Source organism: Protopterus annectens, chromosome 8.part0 (genome assembly GCF_019279795.1).
Source record: "Protopterus annectens isolate FY-2018-M chromosome 8.part0, PAN1.0, whole genome shotgun sequence".
NCBI lineage: Eukaryota > Metazoa > Chordata > Ceratodontiformes > Protopteridae > Protopterus > Protopterus annectens.
Genome location: NC_056741.1, coordinates 1,912,707,034 through 1,912,734,338, shown reverse-complemented (window position 1 = coordinate 1,912,734,338; position 27,305 = coordinate 1,912,707,034). Strand labels below are relative to the sequence as shown.

The window sequence follows — 27,305 nt, the reverse complement described above, 5'->3', positions numbered from 1 at the left end:
TAATGCCTCCAGATGGCTATGGGTGTGTCCATTTTAGTCCAACCACAGTAATAATTTATAATCATGACTTTTTCTCATGATGGCAGTGCTACAGATGGGTAAAAGTGATCTCATTCTGGTTCATTGAGCCAATTTACTACAACAGTACTGTTTTGGGTCACTCAGATATGTACTAAACTATTAAATTACACTAATGTATCATATGCATATTCGCATGCACAGTCAAAAATATACATATCTCTGCAACTGTACAAGTCAAACAGACAGTAGTGCAACGGGCATATGCCATTATGCAAACACAAATTCATCATATTTTATCACTTTCAATATAATATACAACATATTTATAGATGATCATAAACTGATAACAATTGGTCCTGTGCATCCAACATGTGAAACAGGCATGCCAGAAGATAAGAGATTAGTTGTCAGATATCTATCTAGTTTACAATGAAATACTTCCTTCACCTAGACGAAGCAAATGTGAAACTTCAAATGCAAATTTTAACAACTGGATTTGGAATGGTGCACTGATATTATCTTCATTTTCATAACATGATATGATTTTGTTTGTGACCATGATGTTTATGTACCGAGGTGCTCCATCTAAGTTAGAGAGACACTAAATACCTCACACACAAGCAAAGGTAACATTTATAGGAGGAAAAACTATGTTCAAGTTAAAACAAAAAAAAAAAAAAAAAAAAAAAAAAAAAAAAAAAAGCTAATAGCTCTGTAAAACTGCATCTCACCAGTATTCACAGCTTATACAGCAAGCTTCATTTTAAGGCAACATGAAAACAGGTCATCACTACATCATGTGATCCATCAGATCTGAGTACACATGGTTCAGTGACATTCTTCTATCAGGATCTCAGCCATCACTCCACTTGGGGGGGATATTACTGTTTTTGTACATTCTCTTACCAACAGGATCATTTTCAAGTAATGTAAAAATGGACACTTTAAACACTGAAATACTCAACATCAGAAATATAACAATTCTGTGAATCATTGTCATGGTATATTGGCAGAGCACTGGAAGCACCTTAATCATTTGAGAGGTTTTGTAAGTTCCACTATACCGTCCATTTTATACGGAAATTTTTAACTTCCCAAATATAAATTGAGAAAAGTACAGTTTTGTACCTACCATAAATGTAGATGTTCGAAGATCCACATTGCTGCAGTCCTTACACTTGGGTAGTCCGCTGTCCTCGGTCGGCCCGAATATCAAAGTATAAGGCTGATGTCGGTCAAGGCGCATTTGACTGACATCAGGACGTCAGGGTACAAATGCGCATGACCGACGTCATATCCTCAGTCTTTTCTTGCCCCAGATGTCAGAAGACCCTAAAAATAAAGGTCAAAACCAAAAGACAGCAAACAAACAACCAACCACCCTTGCACTAATTATATGTACAATATATACAATATACACAATATTTACAACCCAACCCACACAACCACCTCTAACTACAGAGGGAAGGAGGGAGGGTAAATTGGACTGCAGCAATGTGGATCTTGAACATCTACATTTATGGTAGGTACAAAACTGTACTATGTTCTTCATCTCACATTGCTGCAGTCCTTACACTTGGGTAGAATCCCAAAGCAGAGGTAAGGGAGGATGGCCAAACTATAAGGAAGCAGGAGCTGCCAAAATGCCCTGCAAAACAGCAGTGGCAAAACCAGCCCTGGATTTAGAGTAAAGTGGTAGGTGATAATGCCTAGAGAAAGTATGCACTGAACTCCAAGTAGCTGCCTCCAGAATATCCTTGGATGCCACCCCTCAAAAAGCTGTCGAAGTGGCAGTAGCCCTAGTGGAATGAGGCCTAATCCCAGCTGGAATCTCCTTGCCATGATGGGAATAACAGAAAGCGATGCAAAACCCAATCCACTTAGAAATAGTTTGTTTTGACACAGGCTTGCCCTGAGAACTCAAAGCAAAAGAAACAAATAACTGCTGAGACTGCCTGAACCCTTTAGTTCTGTCCAAATAATATCGCAACTGCCTGTGTACATCTAAAGTGTGCAAAATCTTTTCCCCTTTATTTTGGGGATTTGCATAAAAAGTAGGCAAATGAATAGTTTGGTTTAAAGCCACACTAGAAACCACTTTAGGCATAAAGGAAGGATTAGTACGTAAAGATACCCTATCCTTATGGAAAATTAAGAAAGGCTCAACCGCCATAAGGGCCTGTAATTCAGAAACCCTTCTTGCAGAGGTAATGGCCAACAAAAAGGCAGTCTTCCATGATAAATATTTCAACTCAGTAGTAGCTGCAGGCTCAAAAGGTTGTAGAGTGAGTTTCTCCAACACAAAATTGAGATCCCAAGCAGGAGTAGGAGCTCTACGTGGGGGTCTTATATATTCTTTGCCCCTCTAAGAAATTGCTTGAACAAAGGATGAGAAAACAATGGTGGGTCACAGTCATAGTGAGCTGAAATTGCTGCAGCATGAACCTTAATAGAAGAGAAGGACAAACCTTTGTCCAGTAACTCAGTAAGATATTGAAGAGCCACACTTAAATTAGGCTCAGAAACATCAAAATCCTTTGCTGCACTCCAAAATAAAAATCTCTTCCATTTATCTGCGTACACTTTCCTTGTACTAGGCCTTCTAGCTTCCAAAATCACATTCAAAACTTGTTGTGGAAGTTGAGACCCTCTATGGTTCAAAACAGAATATGCCAGGCTGTTAGGTGAAGAGAGTGAAGTTTGACATTGAGCAAATGACTGTCCTCCTGGGACAACAGGTGTGGAATCGAAGGCAAAGGCCATGGAGGCTTCCGTACCAGACTTCTCAGTAATGGGTACCAGTGCTGTCGAGGCCAATCTGGAGCTATTAAAATCATCCTTGGCTTGTCCTGTCTGACCTTTAGAAGTACCTTTGGGAGGAGAGGCAGAGGTGGAAAGGCATACACATGAAGATTGCTCCAATTGAAAGAAAGAGCATCCACTTTCCAAGCTGTGGGATGAAACCTTTTCGTGCAAAAGTTTGGCAGCTGACGGTTTAGTGGAGAAGCGAACAGATCTATGTCTGGAGTTCCCCATGACACTGTCAATTTCTGAAATACATGAGGATCCAATTTCCACTCGTGGGGTTGTCTGCTCAACACATCTGCTAAGGAGTTCTGTGCTCCCGGCAGAAACCTTGCCTGAAGATTGAGCTGTAAACAGAGCAGTCTCCCACAAAATCATTGCTTGCCTGCATAGAGGATAAGAATGTGTTCCCCCTTGCTTGTTGATGTACCACATGACAGTTGTGTTGTCTGTTAGAATCAACACCTGCCCTGGAAGAAGTAAATCCTTGAAAGCTATTAATGCAAACTGGACTGCTAACATCTCCTTCAGGTTGATATGTAGATGTTGTAGTCTGGCAGGCCACTTGTCTTGTATCCACTTTCCATTTAGATGAGCTCCCCAAGCTTTGTCTGAGGCATCTGTCGTTAAAATCTGACTAAGCCTCTGGCCGGGTCACAGAGAGTTCCTTGTTTAGGTGACATTCCTGAGCCCACCACAAAAATTCCTTTTGAATGCAAGGTATTATTTGAATGACAGTGTCCAGATCCTGGCAGTGCTGTGTCCATACATTTTGAGATACCATTGCAGCTTCCTCATATGCAGTTTGGCATTGGGAAGCACCAGAATACAAGATGCCATGAATCCTAAGGCTTGAAGGACTGTCCTTGCAGTCAGCCCGGACTGATGAGATAGTTGATGGAAGTAAAGGGAAAGATTCTTTTGTTTGTCCGGGGTCAAAAGGCCATCTGGGATGCTGTATTCAGTCTTACACCCAGAAAGCACATTTCCTGAGAGGGTACTAGACTGGACTTTATTTCGTTCACAGAATACCCCAGGCATCTTAGCACTGCTATCACATATTCCAAATGATGAAGAAGCTCTTCCCTTCCTTGAGCCAGAATCAGGCAATCGTCCAAATAAGGATAGATCTGTATTCCTTTTAGCCTGAAGAAAGCTATCACTGGAGCCAGAACTTTCGTGAACACTCTGGGCGCAGTAGATAAGCCAAAGGGCAATGCAGAGAACTGATAGTGAGAAGTCCCAGCTCGAAAACGCAGATACTTCCTGCAACTTAGTCTGATAGGAACATGAAGGTAAGCCTCCTTGAGATCCAAAGTTACCATCCAATGATCTTTGCCCAGCAGAGGTAAAAGCTGTTGTAACGTCAACATTTTGAACTTGGGAATGTCCAGATAAGTGTTGAGGACAGATAAATCCAAAATTGGTCTCCACGTGTTCCCCTTCTTTGGTACTAGGAACAGGCGAGAATAAAATCCTAGGCCCACTTCTGGCATAGGGACCGGCTGTATGGCCCCTAGTTGGAGTAACAGAGAAATTTGCTTGTGAGCCTCTATTCTTTGTTGAGGAGGAACGTCTGGCATGCCTCTGAAAGAAGGCAAGGTATGGAAATAAAACCTGTAACCGTGGTGTATGATATCCAATACCCATCTGTCTTGGGTAATTAAACTCCAATTTTCTTTGAAAAGTGCCAACCTTCCTCCCAAAGGTGCTGCCAGACGAGAAGGCTCTGGCAGCTGAAAAGGTTGGTCATTGGGTCTGTTTACGAAAGGACTGACCCCTGCCCTCACCTGAAGACTGTGCAGGAGAACTCCCTGTTCTAGGCCTGAAAGAGCCCTGAGCTCTGCCCCTACCACGTCTAGATCTACCCCTAGACTGGGAATCATAAGAAGGATACGTCCATCCCTTAGTAGGCCAATTTCTACTAAACTTTGGAGGCTGAACCTGCAAAAAATCTTTAACAGTCTGCATAGACTTAGCCTTGTCTTCCATTTTCTTTAAAACTGCCTCAACAGGAGAACCAAACAACACATCAGATTGTAAAGGAGCATCTAAAATCCTTGTTTTAACATGGTCAGATAAATATTGATCCCTCAGCCAGGCGTGCCTGCGAAGAACTGACCCAGTGGCAGCCACCCTAGACGAGGCCTGTACAGCATCAAAACCACATTGCAAAGAATGCTTACCCACCTGTTCAGAAACATGTACTAAATCTTGTAACTCTTTACAATCAATACCTTCCGCCAGAGCATCAACCTTAGACTTCAATTGTGAAAGGAGATAGTTTTGGTATTTCAACATGTGAAACTGGCAATTCAAAGCCCTCATAGCTAGAGTGGAAGAAGTATAAAGTTTCTTTCCCCATCTATCCAAGGCCCTGGCCTCTTTATCTGCAGGAACCGGATTCTTGACAACAGAAGCCTTAACACCTTTAGGCCCCTGGCTAACAGTTTCTGGGTCTGCCCTAGGACTCTTAAAAAGATACTTATGAGCTTCAGGCACCCTGTAATACCTATCCGGTTTAACAGGAGCAGGAGGCAAAGAATCAGGATTAAGAGAAGCCTCTGTAAAAACATCTTCCACCACATCCAAAACAGGAGGTATAGCCAAAGGCCTATGCTGGGGTAAAAACAAAAATTCCCTAAGCCTTTTCCTGGAATCAGAGAAGTCCTGACCTTCCCACTTAAAATGCTCCCTCATGGAATGAAGAGTTTCTGAAAAAGAAAAATCCTCAGGAGGAGAAGCAGAAGGAGTAGAATCATCCACATCAGAATCAGAATAAGGAGAGTACTCCTGCAAGTCTTCAGCCGAAGACTCTGAAACATCCGAAGCCTGCTCAAAACTCCCTAGCTCAGGCTCCACCCTAGGTCTCTTATCAGGAGGGAGCAAAGAATCCCTAATCAAAGTAATCAAATCTTCTGCCATTTTAAGCATATGCTTCTTGGGCACAGTTCCTGAAGAACTAGGGGTGACACCAACTGAAGCTAAACCTGGCCTGCCTCTGGGAGAAGCCTTGGAAACAGAAGGAGAGGGCCTAACCACCCTAGGCAGGGAGGGGAGTATAGTAACCTGAGAAGCCCCATCACCCTGACCTGCCTCCTGAGAGGCCACATCCTGCAATAGCAAAGTCTCTCCCTGGGATCCCAAAGAAACCTCCGGCGGAACCACCGGCTCCACCGACACCTCTAAAGAACCGGCGTCCGGTACGGATGGTTCTTCTAGCCTAGGCTTAACTGCTTTGTCCTTGCGCTTCTTCGAAGAAGCGGGCGTCGGAGCATCCGACGGCATTTTATAATTGCTCCGCTTCCCGAAGACTAACCTGGCACAATCTAATCTCCTCTTTATAGTGCGCTTATTGAATCTAGCACAAGAGCGACACCCAACAACGTCGTGCTCAGGCCCTAAACAAGGAATACACAAAGTATGATAGTCTCTATGCGGTATCTGTTTCCCACAAGAAATACAATTATTCACTTTTTCTGACATCCGGTAAACCACTGAGGCAAGAAAAAATGAAAATATTCTAACGGGTACTTAGCCAACTTTGACTCGGTCTGAAACTCCGAAATCGAAAAATTTCAGAACGCCAACCGGCACTTGCAATACTGCTTCTGCATCGGACCATGCGGCAAAAAAGACTGAGGATATGACGTCGGTCATGCGCATTTGTACACTGACGTCCTGATGTCAGTCAAATGCGCCTTGACCGACGTCAGCCTTATACTTTGATATTCGGGCCGACCGAGGACAGCGGACTACCCAAGTGTAAGGACTGCAGCAATGTGAGATGAAGAACATCATTAGCTGCTAATTCACACCACACATCAGAATTAATGTAGACTTACTACTTTTAAATAAATTTAAGCAGATTATTTATTTTCCAACATGAAGAACAAATACTCTAGATATTACAATGTGCAGCACCAACAAAACATTGAGGATTATTACAGCTACTGGCTGTTCTGACCACTATGCTATAGCTTTCTTAATTTCCTACAAACACAGTAGTAAAATCAAACAACTACCTACGATGTAAATAAAGATTTCTCACAGTCACTGCTGATTTGTCAAACTCTGACTAGATCACAGTTTTATGAAATGTTAACACAAAATAGAGTAATTCAATGAAATCTTGTTTAAATCAACCAAGTCTAGAGTAGATCTAAAAGGGCTATTTATGCATGCTACAGACAATTCATGGTGGAATACCTCTTCAAAGATGCTACTGAAGATAAAAAGCATGTACATGGGATATTGCGACACATTCCATAATTTCTAATTAACAAAATAAATAAATACTGAAGGGCACTTAAGGAAGCTATGGCAAATTCAAACACAGAAATTCCAAGGCCACTAAGCCTTAAGATCACTCAAACTTTGCCAGTACCAACCCTCAGTCTGCGCCCATTTCTCTAATAGAGGCATACCTGTCAACCCCATAATAAATTTGTGGATACTTATCCAGTCATCCAATTCACATTTAAAAGAAGATTGTACTTAACATGCAGGGGAAATTTGGTCTAGAGGTTTGAGAGGTGCTCTGTTATAAAGATGCTCCCTATGCCATGTTTTATTTATCTGCTGAAGACTTGTGCCCCTGGTTCTAGTATTGATGGAGATAATGGACTTGCACGGAACAGGCAGGTTCAGGAGATTCAGGTCTCTAATGGTGTGGTAAGAGACAAGTTTGCCTATTAAAACTGAATAAAACTGAATAAATTGATCAACTTTCATCATCTCTTGGTAGTTCAGGACATTAAGCTGGTGATATTTTTAGATGGGAACCTTTAGGATTTTTCTTATTGTTTCATACGTTTAGGGAGATGCATCCTCATACTTGGCCTGATCAAACATGAGCATAAGGGAGTGATTACCTCTTTAGTCCTTGATGATATTCCTTTGGCAATTAGCTTGGTTAAATAAAATGATTCTGTTGTTGCCACATAATGGTTAAGACAGACAGAGCTATTAACCCAAGTGCCTAGGTCCCAGACTACATTTGCATTTTGTAGTGGTGTACTGTCTATAAAGTATGGCGAAAGGAGGGTCCGTCTTCCAGAACCGATGATGCTATACATTTTAGTATTTAGTTTAAGACAATTTTTAATACGCCAAGAGTTTACTAGGGACAGTTCTTTCTGTCTGGGTTTCACAGTGTGACTTAACTATCAGTTTATAGCAATCTGCAGACGGTGTTAGCTAGGGGTTGTTGTTTTCTGCCTGAAGATCTGAGAAGTGCCAAAAAGGGGAGGCCCCAGTACAGATCTCTGAGGGATAACACTGGCCACAGCCATACTTTTTAACGAGGCATCTGCAACTCACATGGTGTGGGATCTGTCTTTTAGCTAATTTGGTATACATCTTACAAGTTGCATTTAGTTTTGCATAAAGATAACAAGGGAAATGATTCTGAAGGCCTTGTACACATCAAGATATGTCCTGTCCACAGTATACAGCCTCTGTAACACTTTCAAAAGAATTTTACCAGATTAAATAATCAGGACCCGCCATTAACAAAGCCAAACTGTTGGGGGACAAGTCAACATTCTTGATATCACAGTTTATGAGATCAGTTATAAAATGCTTCATGGCTTTGTAGACGAGGCTTGTAAGGCTGAGAGGTCTGCAATTGTTCAGGTTGGTTTGTATGACCACTCTTATAGAGGGGCATCATCATTGCAGAATGGCACTCATGAGGGACAAAACTTATAGCTAAATTTAGATTAACCAGTTTGAAGAGTAGGTCTGCAAGGGCATGTTTAACACTATTAAATAAACAACTAGGTATAACTGTCGGGGACCATGAAAGAAGTATTTTTGGTCTTGATTAGCACTTTAGAGATAATTGAGGGAGCAAGGGATTCAGATATTCTGGGGCTTTGTGTAGAGTACGTTTCGAGGAGTTGGCACTAAATCTCTCTGCAAGGAAACTGGTAATGCAATGCCTATGGAGTCAGAATAGCAGGCACTATTATGAATACATTCTGAGTAATGCAGGTACCATTTTTAGCTTTCTAACACAGCTAAAGGATTTATAATTATCTTTTACTTCAGAGGTCAGCTGAAGTTTGTGTGATCCTTTAGTGGACATATTGTTCATTTTTTCTGTAACACTTTTGATCCTGTTTGACAAGTTAATAAAAAGGTTTTACAACTATTAATATCTATCCCCAACCACCCCAATTTTTTCAAATGTGGTCGGGTTGTCACTTCAACAGTGACAATCACAGTGGACTCAAAACTCCATCTGTCATCTGGGCACCTTAAAACTCTGCAGTGATAAGACTAATGACTTAAACAGGGAGATTTACATCTACTTAACAGGGGTCTACATTAGAACAAAGTGACTGAGGCAGAATCCCCAGATCTGAAGCTCTCAGAATGCTTTAACACAGGTTTGCTTCTACTGTAAAAGGACAATTACAAGAGCCATGTTTCACCCTTCAGTGGTGTCTTCTCTTTTCCCCTGATGTTGTTCAACTGTGAATTTGGTGTAATTTAAATATGCACTTTGGGGTGAAGTCCCCCACTGAAGGATGCAGGTGGTGTAAAGTTTTCACTAAATATTCCATTAGTCTGCATTCATGGACTTTGCCTCAGGTGGTATACTTGTGAGCACTCCAACTTAAAGTTTTCATAGTGGATCCACTTAAATTTTACAGAAGACACTCTGAATGCACACTTTACATAACAGTTTGAAACCAGTACATGGATCTTCTGCTTTTCAGACGTATGTGGCTCTCAGTGCCCAGCAATTTCCATCAACACAATGTAAAAATTCCTACTAAAGGTAAAAAAAAAAATATCACCACATAGTATGGATGCAGTCTTAACACCTAGTAAAATCAGTTCACATATTAAAAATATCTTCTATTTACAGAACATTTCAATTCATTACTATAGGAAGGTTCCCAAGGAAAGGAAGAGGTCTTCCTCTTTTTTAAGGATGGCTCCAAGTTTATAGAAAAAGAAAAAAAAAAAGCTAGCAAGTCTCACATTCATCACTAATAAATGTTCTGAAATATGCTTCCTCTCATTCCTGTCAGATTTCTCATATTACTGCCTGAATCCAAAAACATGCTCAACTTTGGGACTTGATTTTTTTTTTTAATTACACAAAAGATCAACATTTCCAATTACGACATGTAAATCGTGTCTCTTATTGCTGTCTATCTTAATCTATCATAAGTATTTGCTAGGCATGCAGTTCAGGCGACCATTAATGAGCCCTGCCAATTTTCCCAAAGACTATGGTCAAGTGACTTGCTCAAGGTCACACAGTAGGCAAAAGACAGCTGTAGGAATCAACCCTTGTTCTACACAAAGTAGCTCATTAACAGCTCATGGCCTTAATCCTTTTCACCAACTGCCAAACTAAATTAATGCCTTAGTATCTAGACATTCTGACAACATTTTCCATAGTGGAATTATCAGCAGGTAGAAAAACTGTAAAGTTAATTCACTCTTGATTAGATGGATCTCAAGTTATTCAGCTGGGAAGAAGCACAGTTGAACTGCTTGGTTGTACTTCTAAAAGGGCAAAACTGTTTTAATGATATACCACAGAGATTGGTGGTAGAGCTAGGGCTCTCGTATAACTTCCCGTTTTCCATCCTTCCTAAAAATGACCACTGCTAATTATTAAAATATGCAGAAATGATGAAATATACACTAAAAATACTAACATTCGGACTGACTATTAGAAGATGGTCAGTGACTGGGCAAAGGAACTAGGAACTAGGTTTACTTTTTAATTCCAACTAATGTTATGCTCTGTTCATAAGTAATACACATGCTAAAAATAATGTCTCTCAATTAAAAGAAACTGAAATGTTCAACGGCTAAATAACTTTGGATTTACCATTCAGCACAGTTTAAGCTTTAGACCAAATACTATACTAAACAAGATGAAAGCTATCAAACTATTAGGTTTCCTTTTCAGTTCTTTTAGGTCTAGGGAGGCTATGGTTTTGTGCAATATGTATAAAACCTTAATATAACCTATCCTCAAGTTCATCGCTAATCTCTGCTCGTAGTCAAACAGATAGCAAAGCACAGGGATGTGACGGAATTAGTAACAATGATTTGAGAGCACATCAGTGTGAACTTACAGTACCATTATATCTGTTATTCACTAGGTCATGTACATTAAGATTCCTCAAGATTGAAGGCATGCAATTGTCAAACCCATCTTTAAGGGAAAAGTGACTAGGAAAAACCCAGACTCATATTGACCAGCAAGTCTTCTTTACTGATGTGGAAATGTAATGGAGAAGGTTATTTTGGATAAACTATCAGATCTGGAAAGACTGGTATTTGAAATCATGTATCAGCATGCATATGTTGAAAATATGTCTAACTAACATGCTGTTCTCTAAAGAGAACAGCTATAAATATAAATGGGTGTTATGATACAAGTTATATAGACCTTTGATTGGGTCATATGTTAAACTGATCAATAAATTGGAACAACTAGGTATTAATGCAACCTTGAAAACATGGATAAGCTGCATGATTTGTGTGTTCCTACAAACAGGACATGGCAAGTATCAGGCAGCAAATCGGACAGGTGAAAGTCTTGTTTACAGTGCAGGTGTCTCTCTCATGGAGATCTGTCCTGGGCCTATACCATTTTATGTTGCATCTTTCCTTTTCATCTGAAGTGTTCTACAATATATATGCAGATGACTTTAAAATGGAAAAGTGATTACATTTGATGTCTGCAGCAGAACTTTCCTACATGAGCAAGAGAAGGATATGCTAATAAACACATCAGAAACTAAGCATTTGAAATTTGGAAGACAGACTGAACACCAGATCCAGATTTGAGTTTTGTCTGCTCATATCAACCAACTGGTAAATGATGCTTACAAAACTAGAAGTTGTATAAAGAGATATATAAAGTATAGGAAATTAGAAATGATGAAATCATTAAAGTACATTAGTCCCAAACTGGAGTATGGAATAATAATATGGAAATCTAAGAACATTTACACAAGTAGACTATAAAGAGTATGGCAGAAATATGCCAAACACACCCACAGATCAGCAAGTTTAAGTTATTATAAATCCTTAAAATATCTGAACTTGTACAACATCTCATACAGAATATATATAAGAAGAGACCTTATTCAGGTAGGCAAGGCATTTAGACAACTACCACTGGGAATGGCTGAGGTTATCTAAGAGCAATAGAGACGCACTGGATAACGGTGGAAAACAATCCACTTATGTTATGCTGAACCTTTTTAGGGGATTACACAGGAATAGGAGACATACTAATTAGTTTTCTGAGAGAGTATCCTACACCTGGAATAGACTACTAAGCTGTATTAAAGCTATAAGGGCATTCGTGCCCGTGCTTGAAATATTTCATGTATGTATGTATTATGTATAAAAAGATACAAGACCCATGAGACTCTTTCAGCCAAGGTGGAGGAAGGTAAGTGGTGTCATTACTGAATACAAACTCACCGTTACAGAGCTACTATTATAGTAAATACAGAATTTATGTATTGATAAGAGTGGTTCCATCCTTGGTAACTTGTAGGACAGATTCTTCAAGATTTTCCAAAAGGTGGATCCTTGGAGAAAATATTGTGGATAATGTCAGCACCAAAAGATCATCTGGTTTGTAAATAAGATCCAGCCCGTAATGCTTTACAAAGGTATTAAGGAAAGACATGGCACCACTGCACAAAATATCATTAAAAGCTGCATCTTTGAAAGACTGCATGGAAGCTAAAGCTCTAGTAGAATAAGTCATAGCAAACAGAGGCAATGGTTTATTATACTTTGCTAACAAAATGTGAAGCAAATCATACAGCCATCTAGCAAGGTTAAGTTCAGATACATTATGGCCTAGAGAGTTAAGGAAAAAACAAAAAACAGAGTTGTTATATATAGATTTGGTTTTATCTACATAACTTTACTGATGATGAACATCCATGCAGTATAGCAAGTTCTCCCAAATGCTAGAAAAAAGGTAGAAGGAATGCAGGCAAGTGTACACATGGATTTAAATTTAATTCATTTGAAATCTTACTCATAAGAGATTATAAACTCGGTCTGTGAAAAAATCAAAGGCAGATCAGCAGAAAGAGCAAGAAGCTCAAAAATCCTTCTGACTTATCTAATGGCCACCAAGAAAACTATTTTCCAAGTAAGAAACTTTAATTATGTATATCAGCAGGCTAAAAATGAAGCCACAGTCAATTTATCCAGAACAAAATACAAGTCTCAAGAGGTACTGAATCTCACAGCAGAGACCTAAACAAAAAAAGTAGTCTTCGAGGGAAACCAGCTAATGAACTGGACTCTTCATCGGGGCGATGCAGTGGTGCAGCGGTTAATGTCACCTCACAGCAACAGGTTCTCCAGTTCGATTCTCTGGTGGGGTGCCTCCTGTTCGGAGACTGCATGTCCTCACTGTGTTTGTGTGGGTTTCCTCCGGGTACTACAGTTTCCTCCCACATTCCAAAGACATGTGCCTGGAGTGCTTCTCCCCAGGCCTCCACTGAAAACAGGCTTTTGTCCTAGTCTGAATTTTCCAGTCAACGAATGTTAAACAAAAAATAAATAAATAAATATTGATGAAAGAGATGGCAAACAAATGTACTTTCATTGAATTACTTAAACAACTTTCAAAATTATCTGTGAGGTATTCCAGTATAGCAGTTACAGGAGTGGAAAATGGAACCAAGCCCTTCGCATTGGACCACACTGGGGAAAAAAATTGAAGAAATCCCTTGGACACCATGATGTTGATGTGAAGTTTGAGGATGAAGCTCAGTGGTACACAGTCCTGGTTTCAGTCTCTATAATCTCCACAGAGATTTGTTTATCTGCTAGTTACCCTTTTATGTGCTTTGAAGTGTATTTTAATTTAAGCCTCGTCATCCAATGATGGCTTGAATAAAAATTGTGATTAAGGAAAGAAATTACTTGGTGCTATTAAACTTTAAATTTTCCTTGAATATATTCAACACACCTAAGCTGGCAAAACGCAACACAGTAAGAACTGTGTAGGAAATAACCCATTAAGCCACAAGTCTCCCAGGAGCCATAGGGTTACAGATGCTCGGAAATGTATTTTAGTACACTTTGCCAACTTTTTGGTCCTGTGGCAGCCTGAACAAAAATCATGAGTGAGAAAAGAATGTCAGTCTTTTTTTTTTTTCTTTCAAGGAAGACATAAGTTGTGCCCAAGATTTAATGTTCAAAACTAACAAAATAGTAGTTCACAGTAAACTAACAAGTCAAATGTTTGAGATGTTACATAAATCCTAACTAGGAATACTACCAGTCACTTTAACAAAAAGCTAGTCACTGTCTATGAATCCCTCTGGTGTTATACTTGAATGAAAGCAGAAACTCAAAATGGCCACAGTCGCATATTATGAGTGACTACTGTCATTCATGTATAAAGCAAGTCTCTACACTCCAAAAAAGGTTGGAAAGTATTCCACAGTACATTACCAACAAATTGCCCAAGTTAAGTAGCTACATTATATGAACTGATTAGAAAGCTTATCACTGTTCTCAATGCAATTACAGGCTTATAATGGATGACTTGATATTTATGTACAAGTGTATGCATTATGATCGACTGGTAGTTAATTTAGGAACTGAAGTTAGAAAACGTACTACTGAAACTTGGAATAATAAATGGGATTGTTGATGTTCCTTGCTATAAACTGCATTAAAAAAAGAGAACTTTTCATGGCTGATCTGTTTTTTTATTGAATGCTATTGTACTCAGAAAAATCTAGTCGCCTGTTGGTCTGTAAGAATGAAATGAATTGTTTGTTGTGCAGTAGGGCATTTGACCCAACAATATTAGGTGGTAATGCTTTTTGAAGACCTAATTTAAGGCTCTGAAAACTTAAAAACTGAAACTCCTCATCCCTCCCCCTAAAGGCAGTCACCTATATATGTACTTGAATTGTAGTTTTGAATAAAGTGAAAGAAGACGACGGTGGAAAAAAAAAAGTGATCCCAGTAATGTATAGAGGCAGTGTACTGTGTGGGAGCAACAAGCTGGAATACATGCTACAGCAGCCTTCTCTCTAAAGTCTGTGAGAGAAGTACAATAAACAATGTAGACTGTGTCCAGCCCCATCACATGCTACAGTGACCTCCTTTGTACATCTCCAGGTTTTGATTGTGAAGAAAATTTAAGAAATAATGACCACACTATCTTCATCCAAAGAAGCATAGCAACCTTATGTACACACATCTGAGCATGTATGGTTTCAAAATACACGAGACTGGGAACAGAGGCAACCACAAGTCCATATAAAAATCCATTTACACAGTCTAGGATGGCATGGCCACAAGACACCTACAGGCTCTTAAGATCTGAATGCTCTGTGATGTATTTAATGCCCTACTTTTGTAAAGTAATTTCATGTGAACTGCATTTTTTTAAGAATACCTAGTAGAGTTATGTGCCCAGCATTAACGTATGCACACAGATAAAAATCAGTGATATTTACAAACATACACAATGTTCAACTCCAGGAAAACTAGAATAATGCCAATTTACCTACTGCACATCTTTGAGGTGCTGGAGGAAACTAGAGCATATGGAGAGACACAAACACAGACAGGGAAGAAACGTAGACTCTACATAGAAAAAGCCACAGCCAAGATTTCAACCACACTAAAGCTCTGAAATGGCAATGCTTCCACTGTGCTACTGTGACAAACCTTCTGCCTGCCAAACCACCAAAGATAGCCATCTATCAAATGCAAGGTCTGTGATGGAAAATGAAAGAAATTATGGCCACTGTGCTACTCTTAAATACACTGCAACAATTGACTTCTAAACCAATCATGTCAATTCATTCTTATTCTTTATTAGAATATCCAATTGATTTTAAACCTTATTGGTTAGTTTTTAGTATAAATATTAAGCATTGATACCAAAAGATAACGATCTGAAGAAGGCTAAATAGCCGAAAGCACTTATCGTTTTATTACTATGGAATTTTAATGCTGTTTTTACTTTTTTCATTAAATTTGTTTGCTGTTTGACACAGGGCTCTATTGTGGTGGATTTTTGCTGTGGTGGAATACCAGAGGTTTTCTTCTTTGTTAACTTAATAAAATTGCAAAATTAGACAACTTTCTGTGCTGCTGGCCTCCTAAGACCAGGGGGGGGTGGGGACAGCGACTGCAGAGCTTGCTGGTGCCTAAAACCAGCTAAGATGAGGATTGTGAAGGCTGCCAGATAGATTTTTATAGATAATTCTATCATTTGTAAATATTAATGTAAGGCACAAGCTTGTTGTCTTAAAATGTAAAAACTGCTGCTAGATGTGGAACTGCAAAAACTGTCACAACAGTACTCTCTACTGACCAAGTAAAAGCATGCTGTGACCCTTTGATCTAAAGTCGGCTCCAGCCCATCTAGATGAAAAAATTCTTTCTATTGTTTTAACCAAGAGTTAAACTGTTCAATTTAAACATGCAAATGTATCTTTATTGCTCTGCTTCCTGACCAGCTGCAAGATAACAAAAGGAGATGTTAAGAATGTAAATGCAATTTCTGTTAACCCAGGGAAGTGTGAAGAATGATGCAATGTGAATCAGAACTGCAATTGCAATTTCAATTTAAACAGAGAGAACCAGAGAGGATTAAGCATTTTTGTCTTGACCATCCAACTCAGCACTGTCTTGCTCTAAATGTAAGTTTATCTTAGAAGTGTATTGTCTTTTAGAAATAGCTAGGAACTAGAAAGATTAGACTAAGTGTTTTTCTGTGATGTCAGAACTGTACTACTGAATTATTTTAAGTATTTCTCTGTGATCTCTGAACTCTACTAGCACTGTGTAGTAAGAAGTATTGTATTGTGTTTTTATTTATTATTATTAAATATTTTAAAACCTTTCAACTGTGGTTTTGTGTACAGATAATTTAAGTTCTATAGTACATTGCATATTTATAGTGATTACTATACCAAGTCACTCTAATAAGCCTTGACTGTTTGGTTATACTACCAATTGGATATTGCACAGTAATAATTGGACACCCTTTTAAGGGCCTTTGAGTAGCTGATAAATATTTGCTGGGTGGTGGCAGGCAGTACTACCGTATAATCTGGGTAACAGGGGCACAGCTGGAGAACCTGTGCCAGCCTTTCCCAGGAGTGTCTGTGTGGTTGTATAAACTCTTACCTTAAAGCGTGTGTGTGTGTGTCAGCTACTTGGGCAGGGACATGAAGCACTGCTTAGACAGAGAGGGTGCTGGAGGTTTTAGCTGCCCAGCTGCCTGAGATCTGGACCCTATAGCTGTGCCAGTGGGGAGTCTTATTGGGGACCTGGAGAGCAAGGGAGTGACCAGCCCCAGACTGACTGTGATCTCTGTGTGCTCTTAAGGGAAATTGCACTTTACTGTGTGTATTTGTTATCCTTTCTTCATATATGAGACGCCCTCTCTGGTGTTAGTGGTGAGAACTGAGGCTCCTTGATTGTCGGGCCAGGGCACGGGCGTCACAAGGATGATGACTTATTACAGTACAGTCGTGCAAGGAATTCTCCATGACAGCAGATGAAAGAATCTCTGTCTTCAAAGTTTAGATGATCTCCCTCTGTCCACACAGCATTTTCTTTACTGCTTTATGTGGTGAAGTCCTGGTAACGGTCTGATCCATTCCTCAGCATGGCATGTAAGCTAAATGGTGCCTAAAATCTTTACAGCCTTAACTTCCCAGCTGTGCAAATATGTGGCTAGAAAAGTGATTACTGTACTAGATGTGTAAATATGAAGCTGTGGCACCATACATCTAGTCCAGCTCTCCAAGCAACGTGTGAATACAAGTAATGGTGATACCTGCAGTCATTAAATCACCTCGAGACTCTCAACATCTCTATTTGACACTTTAGGCTGAGAAAAAGGTCAGACTGACCTTACTTAACACAGATATACAGTATCAGTGGTGGACTGCCACATGCTGTTTCCATCATGCTTTGGCAATTTTACTAGAACTCATTTTCACAGTTTTGGTCTCAGAAATGAGGCTGACTCCACCAATGGAGTCGGTGTACTAATCAAGACTGACCGCTGCTAATCTGGCTTCATCCTAGGGACTCTGTTGAGTGAGTAGTACATAAGAGAATTCTGACTCGGCTCAGACCTACTCTCAACAAGAAAGGAAAGAAAATAGCATAAACATGTTTACAGTCATGAAGACAAAATCGCTTACAGTTATGGAGAAATATCTTAAACAAAACATTCACATACATTTTTTTTTATCTTCCTACTTTCTTACACTCCTTGGTGTTTTAGACAAGCTTAAATTTAGAAATATAGGTGACCTAGTAAATCATTTATACCTGTAAACACATTACAAGCTGACAAGATTCAGTCAAGCATAATAATTATGTACAGTTTATGGTGCTTTGATATTTTCTGTAACTAGGTCATGAGAGAAAATAACCACTAGTCAAGATAATCTACTTGCTCAATAAATATAATTCAATATAAAAAAATGTACTGCTATAATTTAGTGTGGCATAACAGTGACCCATTTCAAGCCTCTGGGATTTGTTATGATCCAATACAGCAGCGACACAGTTTATGCAGCCTGTATTAATTAAAACATCAAGTGAAAATTGCGCTTACTACACAACATAAAAACACACTGTTACTCAAGAGTCTGACCAAAGAGCTATATTATCCCCTCTTCTCCTTACAGTTAAAGACTACACTTATCTCTTCATAACCAGATATATGAAAACTGAAAGGTACTTTCCAATAAACCACCAACTTAACAGTACTTCGTGACAGACTAATACTTGCTGTGCACAGCTCCTAGCTACTGTACCTAAAGAACTTGCAGGCACTCAAGTGGCTTCATCTTCCAGAGAACGATTATGACAGGATATGTTAAGGGTTAAGACCAATTAACTACTTCATAAGCTGTAGGGACAAACATTTTCTCCCAAACTCCTTTCCCCATTAGTAATTTTTTGTATCACAGTAAAAAACATAACTTTGAGCAGTGTTCAATTCCATTGCCATTTTTGATCCTGCCTGCTCTTCAGAAGGACTATTCAAATCCACCACCTCTTTTCTGCAATAGTACATGTTTCTCTAAGCCTTCCGGTTATAACAGATTGTATCCCCTTATCTTCACACACTTTTACTTTTGATGGATGTTGTCCATTTGGATTCTGTCACTTTTATTAATGTTTGTGTACTTATTTTTGCTTTACAGGTAAATCCCTAGTGGGAACACACTCACAAGGAGAAGGAAACAGGTTGCCTTTGTTATGTCCTCCCACAAGACTATATATATTAAGCACTTCTAATCTCTACATACATTCTTATGTAGACTGTCAACGTTTTCGTTTCTGAACTGTACTCCTCTCATAGTCTTAGATCTCCATGTTGTTACTAACTGCCTGTACCGGGAAATAAAACACCTGCAGAGAATAAGTTATCAAGGCATCCTAATGCCAGCCTTTTGTCTTTCTGTAATTTCACAGTGCTTGGCTAGCTTTAGGTAATATAACTACTCTTAGGCATGTTTTTCTCATTTGCTGCTGTTACTGCTCCTGCTCCCATGCGACTCCCTTAACGGTATTCCTGTTGCCCGAATACTTTTTTCTTCATTTTCTTACAGTGCATGTTATGCTTTTATGTATTACAGACCATTCGCCCAATCCTGAAACGTCTCCACATTTTTTTCTTACACCATGTGGTATAACATCCCTGTTCCATAACTGTGTCATCAGCAAGAAGATAAACACTGCCTTCCAGATATTGTGCAATGCCACTTTCAAAAGCATCGAGATGAACCTGCCCCAATACTAACCACTGCAGAGTCTACTCAGTTGAAAGCATAGTTGAGTAAGGTGCCATTTACTGTGGTACACTGTGCTCTGTTGCTTAGCCAGTGTTTTTCCATGTTAACTCTCATTCATGTCATATATGTCTGCTTGTAGCCATTGATATTTATTTATTTATTTATTTAGATGGACCTTCCAGTTGAGCAAAATTAGCTAAACAAGCTGCTACAAATATGGCTGACAGATTCCATTTCCAAGATCCTCTCCCCCTTTAAGACCACCATGTCCAAAATGCTCTTTTTCGAGCAAGTTCGAGTACAAAGTATTCTGAAGCCTGCTGAACAGATTCTTGTACTAAGCTATCGAAAGTCTAACAGGTTCTTGCACTAAGCCATCTGAAGCCTGCCACTTGCAGAGCATCGTTGATCCTTATCCTCAATGCTTTTACAATAAAAATAAATCCAGCAAATATCAACTATTTTATAATCCCCATACACAACTTACATATTAATTTGCCTACAAACTGACTCCTAAGCATCCATTTACTGACCGTATCTGAAAATACCTTTATCTAAGGGGGAAAAGACCTTCACATATGCTACACAAATCCAGGATATTACTCTCACAAAATATGAAGTTATGATTTATTTTAAAAGATGCTTACATGTACAACATACCATTTTGTTAATGAGGCACACCTATACCCACTGCCTAAGCTGCCAAATGTGCCCAGCAACTCTGTCCAACATCACCATGCATTAAATTTTCTTCTTACCCTACTCCACATCCACAAATCTACCTCTACATGCCACCCTACTAAAGCTTCCTATCTTATGATCTTCTCAATTGATCAAGTCAGTCACTTGAAAATGCTCCAGTGCTTTAACCTCTTTAATAAAGCATCACATTTTAAATGGTAACAACTTAACATACATAAGTAAAAAAACATAGTAAACAGTTTACACACACACACACACACACACACTATTTACTTCAGTCTAACAGTTCTGAGTGCATCATACAAATAAGGTCAAAAACACTACAAATTAAAACAATGTAGTTTTTCTCACAGCTATTTCTCTTACCTCTTGAGTTTAGTGCTGCATAATACACATAATCTATAGAATATATAAATACCCTGCTAAGGAAGTTACATCAGAACATCTCAAAGTTCCAGTGGTATGACAGTATGCACAGGGTGTTAACAGACCAAAACTCAGTAATGGAGCCGCACTGCTTACAAAAATCAGCAGCAATGAGCATTTTATTGAGTACATATTAGCCAACACTGTCAACAACAGATACATTTATAGTACTTGTAGGTAGATTGGTATATTAAGGTAAATCAGGACTGAAGAAGAGCAGAATTATGGAGATGACAGGTTTAAGGTATCATATATGAGGTGTTTGAAGTGATGGTTACAACAGAAACACACTTATTTATAGATGAGAATAGATCTAAAGAGTATGAAATCAGCACTGTAAACGAGAGGGGACATCACTCTAGGTCCTTAGATGGAGAACTGAAAATGTTCAGTTTCTTTAGATGCTTTATAGGTCTTTTAAGCACAATCAGGTTCTGACCAGAGTTAATGTACCATTTCATTTTTATTACCAAATTAGTATAGTATACTATTACATATCTAGACTTACCATTTACTAGTAATTGTGATTATTTAGTACACTAGTACTGTCATTACCATCGTGGCAAGTTTACATGCCAAAAAGGCAGTGACTAAACAGCATGAGCATTAAAGCCCTATTGCACCCCAGAGAACGAGAGTTCAGACAGTAGCATGGGTGCTAGAAGGGCTCACAGAGGATATGATGGGAGTGAGCGGCCAATCTTGGCTTACCCATCCACGGGGGGGCAGCCTAGTGGACAATAATAAGCAGAGTATAAGCCTTACAAGCTCAGTGCTGCATAAGTGGTGAACCACTTAGTCTGGACTTTGCTCATGTGTGTGGAAGCATTCATGCAACATGCAAGGACAGCAATCACAGACATGGCAGGGTTGCTCAAGAGGGTGGGAGTTCAAGTCTACATCCTAATAGCAGTACAACACTGCACTAGTGTCCCAAATCTCCTCACTGGTACTGGACCTGGGTGAAGTGGAGCCCAGGAAGGGCAACGCTGGTCCAGCAGACCTGGTGAATAAGAGGAGCTGGTGGTTCCTGACAGTCAGCTGTGGGGAGAAAAAAAAAGATGATTAAGATACTTCCATGTGAATAAAAGGACTGAACAAAGCTGGTCCGATAGCATTTGTTAAACAGCAAAGATAAAGAAGAAAGAAGCAACTGCCTTTAGTTGCAACCTTGAATACTGATCTGGTTAAGAGGCTTGTTCAATCGGTGCACAAATACAAGCTGCAGGAATACAGCCACATCTGTAATGGTGTTAGATGGGTAAAACAGCCTCCCTGCAAGGCATGATAAAGACTGAGAAAGTATACCCAATCTTAAAACTGGCACAGTAGAAAACCAAATGAGAGAGACCAGGGAATGGAAATGACAGGTGTAAATAGTTGTGGCAGGTGATGACAAGCTAAAGGCAAATATTTGACTAAACTAACAAATGTACTTAAATACATGAAGGCCCTTTTTCATCTATAAAATTACTGAGATTTGCTGATTAGCATTCTGACAACACTATGAAGTGTAAAAATAAACCCCTTAGATATACACACTGTCATTAAAACATACAGTTATGCATTACAATCACCTTTAAATTTCTACATGATATTGCCTGAAATTCCTTACCTGTATGTCTGTGTCCTTTACTGGCTCAAGAGGTTCAAATGTTGTAGCTGCACTAAGGCTCTCAAGACGCTGAGAAATGTGGGAAATGTCAAGTCCTCGTGATCCAAGAAGAATTGAACTAGTGGAAAAAAAAAATGATGTTATAAAAAAGCGCTAAACCTCCAAGAAAAAAAATGTTAAAAGCAATACTAGGTTCACTGTACTGTATTGTATACACCTGAAATTCCTTCAGTTGTGATATATTAATGATATTAGAAATGCAGTTTTTAAGCAAGTGTAGTGGTGTGAGTAATCTTACCATAAAACAGTGAACATTCAGACAGATTACTGCTGCAGTAGCCTAAGCTACAGGAGACCTATCCTGCCAAGGAATGGGCAACTTGCCAGCTTCCAAAGTTTAAGGGCACCTTCCACCTACACAACGGCTATACAGCTCTAGGAGAGTAGTATAAAGACAGTGGTAAGGGTGGCAAACCTTCAGAGCTTTCTTGTTACTGGCAAGCGAAGAGCCCTGCCAGTTAGATATGTGCTAGGAGAAAGCAGAAAAAAAACACTCTGGCATAAAACACAACAAACAGAAGGTGATGTAGGAGAGAAAGTGTTCTATTAAAACAGTGATCTATTTAGACATCTACTGTTATGGTAAGTTTACACAGATGTACTATGTTCATCACTGGACCACCATTACAGCGGTCTAAACTACATGGGATGAATAAAAGAGCTTAGAAAGCAAGGGCGAAAGCAGGAGAAGGAGGAGATCATAATCCAGGAGCCCCTGGAGAATACTTCTAGTAAAGCATGTTTAGGAGCTGCAAGAAGAATCTAATTTGCAGTGCTCAATAAGGGTTTGGACAGATGACCAATCTGCTGTCTCCAGTTTATTTGTAGAGACCTCCCCTTTCCAAAAAACCACAGAAGTAGCCAAAGCTTTGGTAAAGTAAGACCTGACTTTGCCCAGAAAAGTCTCGCTATGACACGAGTAACAAAAAGCAATAGCATGAGACAACTATTTAGAAATGGTCTGTTTGGATACTGACCATCCCTTTTTCATACCTTCATTAGGAAAATAAACTGTTGATTAGAATTCCTGAAGGTTTTTGTCCTGTCAATGTAGCATCTGAGATGCCTGGGAACATCCTGAGTGTGCAGAACTCTCTCCCCCATATCTTTTAGTTCTAGATAGAAAGCAGGAAGATGAATAGCTTGGCTAAAAGTAAACAGGTACTACTTTAGTCATAAGGAACTTCTCAAAGTTACCCTATCTTTGTAAAAGATGAGATGGGGTTGTAGCTTGTAACCAAGATACTCTTCTTGCAGAAGTCAGTGACTTGTGTAACATTGCTTCCAATATAAGATCTTCAAAAACTGCCAAATGATCGGGTTCAAAAGAAAATATGTAGGTTTCTCCAGTACAAAAATAAGATCCCAAGAAGGAGGCACCTGACTTCTAGGTAGGCTGATTATGTAAAACCTCTTTCAGAAGCCGTTAGACTGGGAAGCAGAGTAGAAAAAGGGATATTTGTGGGCAGATAAGCAGAGATGGCCGAGAAATCTTATTGATTTTTATTTATTTTACATTTGTTAACCGGCTAGAGTCCGGCTGGGCAAGTAGCCCGTTTTCAGCGGAGACCCGGGGAGATAAGCTCCATAACAATACCACAAAAAGATTACAAAAATTAAAAAAAATCTTGATAAAATAAAAAAGGCAAGATGATAATAGCTCACAAATACTGTAGAACCAGAGGCATATGGGCCTTAAAATGATCCTGGTCCTTGTTATACATCATCATCTTCGTTCGGCTGCTCCCGTTAGGGGTCACCACAGCAGATCAACTGTTGCCATTTCTTCCTGTCCTCTGCATCTTGCTCTGTCACACCAACCACCTGCATGTCCTCTCTCACCACATCCATAAACCTTATCTTAGGCTTTCCTCTTTTCCTGTTACCTGACAGATTCATCCTTAGCATCTTTTTCCCAATATACTCTGCATCCCTCCTCAGCACATGTCCAAACAAACAATCTTTCCTCTCTGGCTTCGTCTCCAAACCTTCCAACCTGGGCTGACCCTCTAATATACTTATTCCTAATCCTGTCCATCCTTGTCACACCCAGTGCAAATCTTAACATCTTCAACTCTGCCACGTCAAGCTCGGACTCCTACCTTTTTGTCAATGCCACTGTCTCCAACCCATATAACATAGCTGGTTTCACTACCCTCTTCTAGACCTTCCCTTTCACTCTTACTAGTACTCGTCTGTCACAAATCACTCCTGACACTCTTCTCCACTCACTCCATCCTGCCTGTACTCTCTTCTTCACCTCTCTTCCACACTCACCATTACTCAGAACTGTTGATCCCAAGTACTTAAACTCATTCACCTTCGCCACCTCTACTCCCTGCATCCTCACCATTCCTCTATCCTCTCTCTCATTCACACACATATATTCTTTCTTAGTCCTGCTGACCTTCATTGCTCTTCTCTCTAGAACATATCTCCACCTCTCCAGGGTCTCCTCCACCTGTTCGCTACTCTCACTACAGATCACAATGTCATCTGCAAACATCATAGTCCATGGGGACTCCTGTCTGATCTCATCTGTCAACCTGTCCATCACCATTGCAAATAAGAAAGGGCTCAGAGCTGATCCTTGATGTAATCCCACCTCCACCTTAAACGCATCTGTCACTCCCACCGCAGACCTCACAGCTGTCACACTACCCTCGTACATATCCTGTACCACTCTTACATACTTCTCGGACACTCCCGACTTACTCATACAATACCACAACGCCTCTCTAGGCACCCTGTCATATGCTTTCTCTAAATCCATAGACACAATGCAACTCCTTCTGACCTTCTCTGTACTTCTCCAACAATCTCAGAGCAAACATCGCATCTGTAGTGCTCTTTCCTGGCATGAAACCATACTGCTGATCACTAATCATCACCTCCCTTCTTAACCTAGCTTCCACTACTCTTTCCCATAACTTCATGCTGTGACTGATCAGTTTAATCCGTCTGTAGTTACTACAGCTCTGCACATCACCCTTATTCTTAAAAATTGGTACCAAAACACTTTCTCCATTCCTCAGGCATCTTCTCACTTTCCAAGATTTCATTAAACAATCTAGTTAAAAACTCCACTGCCATTTCACTTAAACAACTCCATGCTTCCACAGGTATGTCATTGGGACCAACAGCCTTTCCTTTCTTCATCCTCTTCATAGCTATCCTTACTTCCTCCTTGCTAATCCACTGCACTTCATGATTCACTATCCGCACATCATCCAACCTTCTCTCCCTCTCATTCTCTTCATTCATCAACCCCTCAAAGTACCCTTTCCATCTGCTCAACACACACTCCTTGCTTGTGAGTACGTTTCCCTCATTATCCTTTATCACCCTTACCTGCTGCACATCTTTACTAGCTCGGTCCCTCTGTCTAGCCAATCGGTACAGGTCCTTTTCTCCCTCCTTAGTGTCCAACCTTTTATACAACTCTTCATATGCCTTATACTTAGCCTTCGCCACCTCTCTCTTTGCCATGCACCTCATCTCCTTATACTAGTCTACTTTCTTAATCTCTTTGACAATCCCAATTCTTCGCCAACCTCTTTCTCTGTATACTCTCCTGTACTTCTTCATTCCACCACCAGGTCTCCTTGTCCTCCCTCTTTCCAGATGTCACATCAAGAACCTTTCTAGCCATCTTTCTTACTAGCTCTGCTGTAGTTACCCAGCTATTCGGTAACTCTTCCCTGCCACCCAGTGCCTGTCTTAACTCTTCCCTGAACATCACCTCACAATTACCATTTTTCAAGTTCCACCATTTGATCTTTGGTGCTGCCCTCACACTCATCCTCCTCTTCTTGATCACCAATGTCATCCTACAAACCACCATCCTATGCTGCCCAACTACACTTTCCCCTGCCACCACTTTACAGTCTCCAATTTCCTTCAGATTGGCCCTTCTATATAAGATATAATCCACCAGTGTGCATCTTACTCCACTCTTGTATGTCACCCTATGCTCCTCCCTCTTGTTAAAATATGTATTCATCACAGCCATGTCCATCCTTTTCGCAAAATCCACTACCATCTAACCTTCTGCATTCCTTTGCTTAACACCATATCTACCCATCACTTCCTCATCACCTATGTTCCCTTCACCAACATGCCCATTGAAATCTGCTCCAATCACCAGTCTCTCACCCTTGGGTACAGTCACCACCACTTCATCTAACTCACTCCAAAAATTTTCTCTCTCATCCATCGCACACCCAACTTGTGGAGCATATACACTAACATTCATCATTACACCTTCAATTTCCAGCTTCATAAACATCACTCTATTCAACACTCTTTTCACCTCCAAAACACTCTTATCATACTGTTCCTTCAGGATAATGTCTACACCATTTCTCCTCCCATCCACACCATGATAAAACAATTTGAAACCCCCTCCGATACACCTAGCCTTGCTCCCCTTCCATCTGGTCTCTTGCACACACAATATACCAACCGTCCTTCGGTCCATCATATCAGTTAGCTCCCTCCCTATAGCAGTCATACTGCCAACATTCAAAGTTCCGACCCTCACTATTACAGTCCTAGCCTTTACCTGCCTTCAGGCACGCCTTCCACCTCTTCTCCTCCTCCGGCCAACAGTAGCCCAATTTCCGCCAGCACCCTGTTGGCCAACAGTACTGGTGGCGGTCATTGTTAACCCGGGCCTCGACCAATCCGGTATGAATTTCTGTACTGTTTTCTGCATGTATGGTTTACAAAATTTTATGCCGGATGCCCTTCCTGACGCAACCCTCCCCATTTATCCTGACTTGGGACTGGCACAAAGAAATGCACTGGCTTGTGCATCCCCAGTGTTGTTTATATTAGTTACATCCAAGAAACTTTTCATC

General features: G+C 40.0%; 1 protein-coding gene across 3 annotated transcripts in view; it reads right to left on the bottom strand.

Moving 5' to 3' along the window:
• The window catches only part of NUP93 (nucleoporin 93), a 1,122,661-nt gene that overhangs the window by 1,020,238 nt on the left and 75,118 nt on the right, over positions 1–27,305 (bottom strand). For all 3 annotated transcript variants that reach the window (XM_044081412.1, XM_044081414.1, XM_044081413.1), the window contains one exon: positions 22,384–22,501. In XM_044081412.1, coding sequence (XP_043937347.1) covers positions 22,384–22,501 — 118 coding nt within the window. The remainder of the gene's footprint in view (positions 1–22,383; positions 22,502–27,305) is intronic.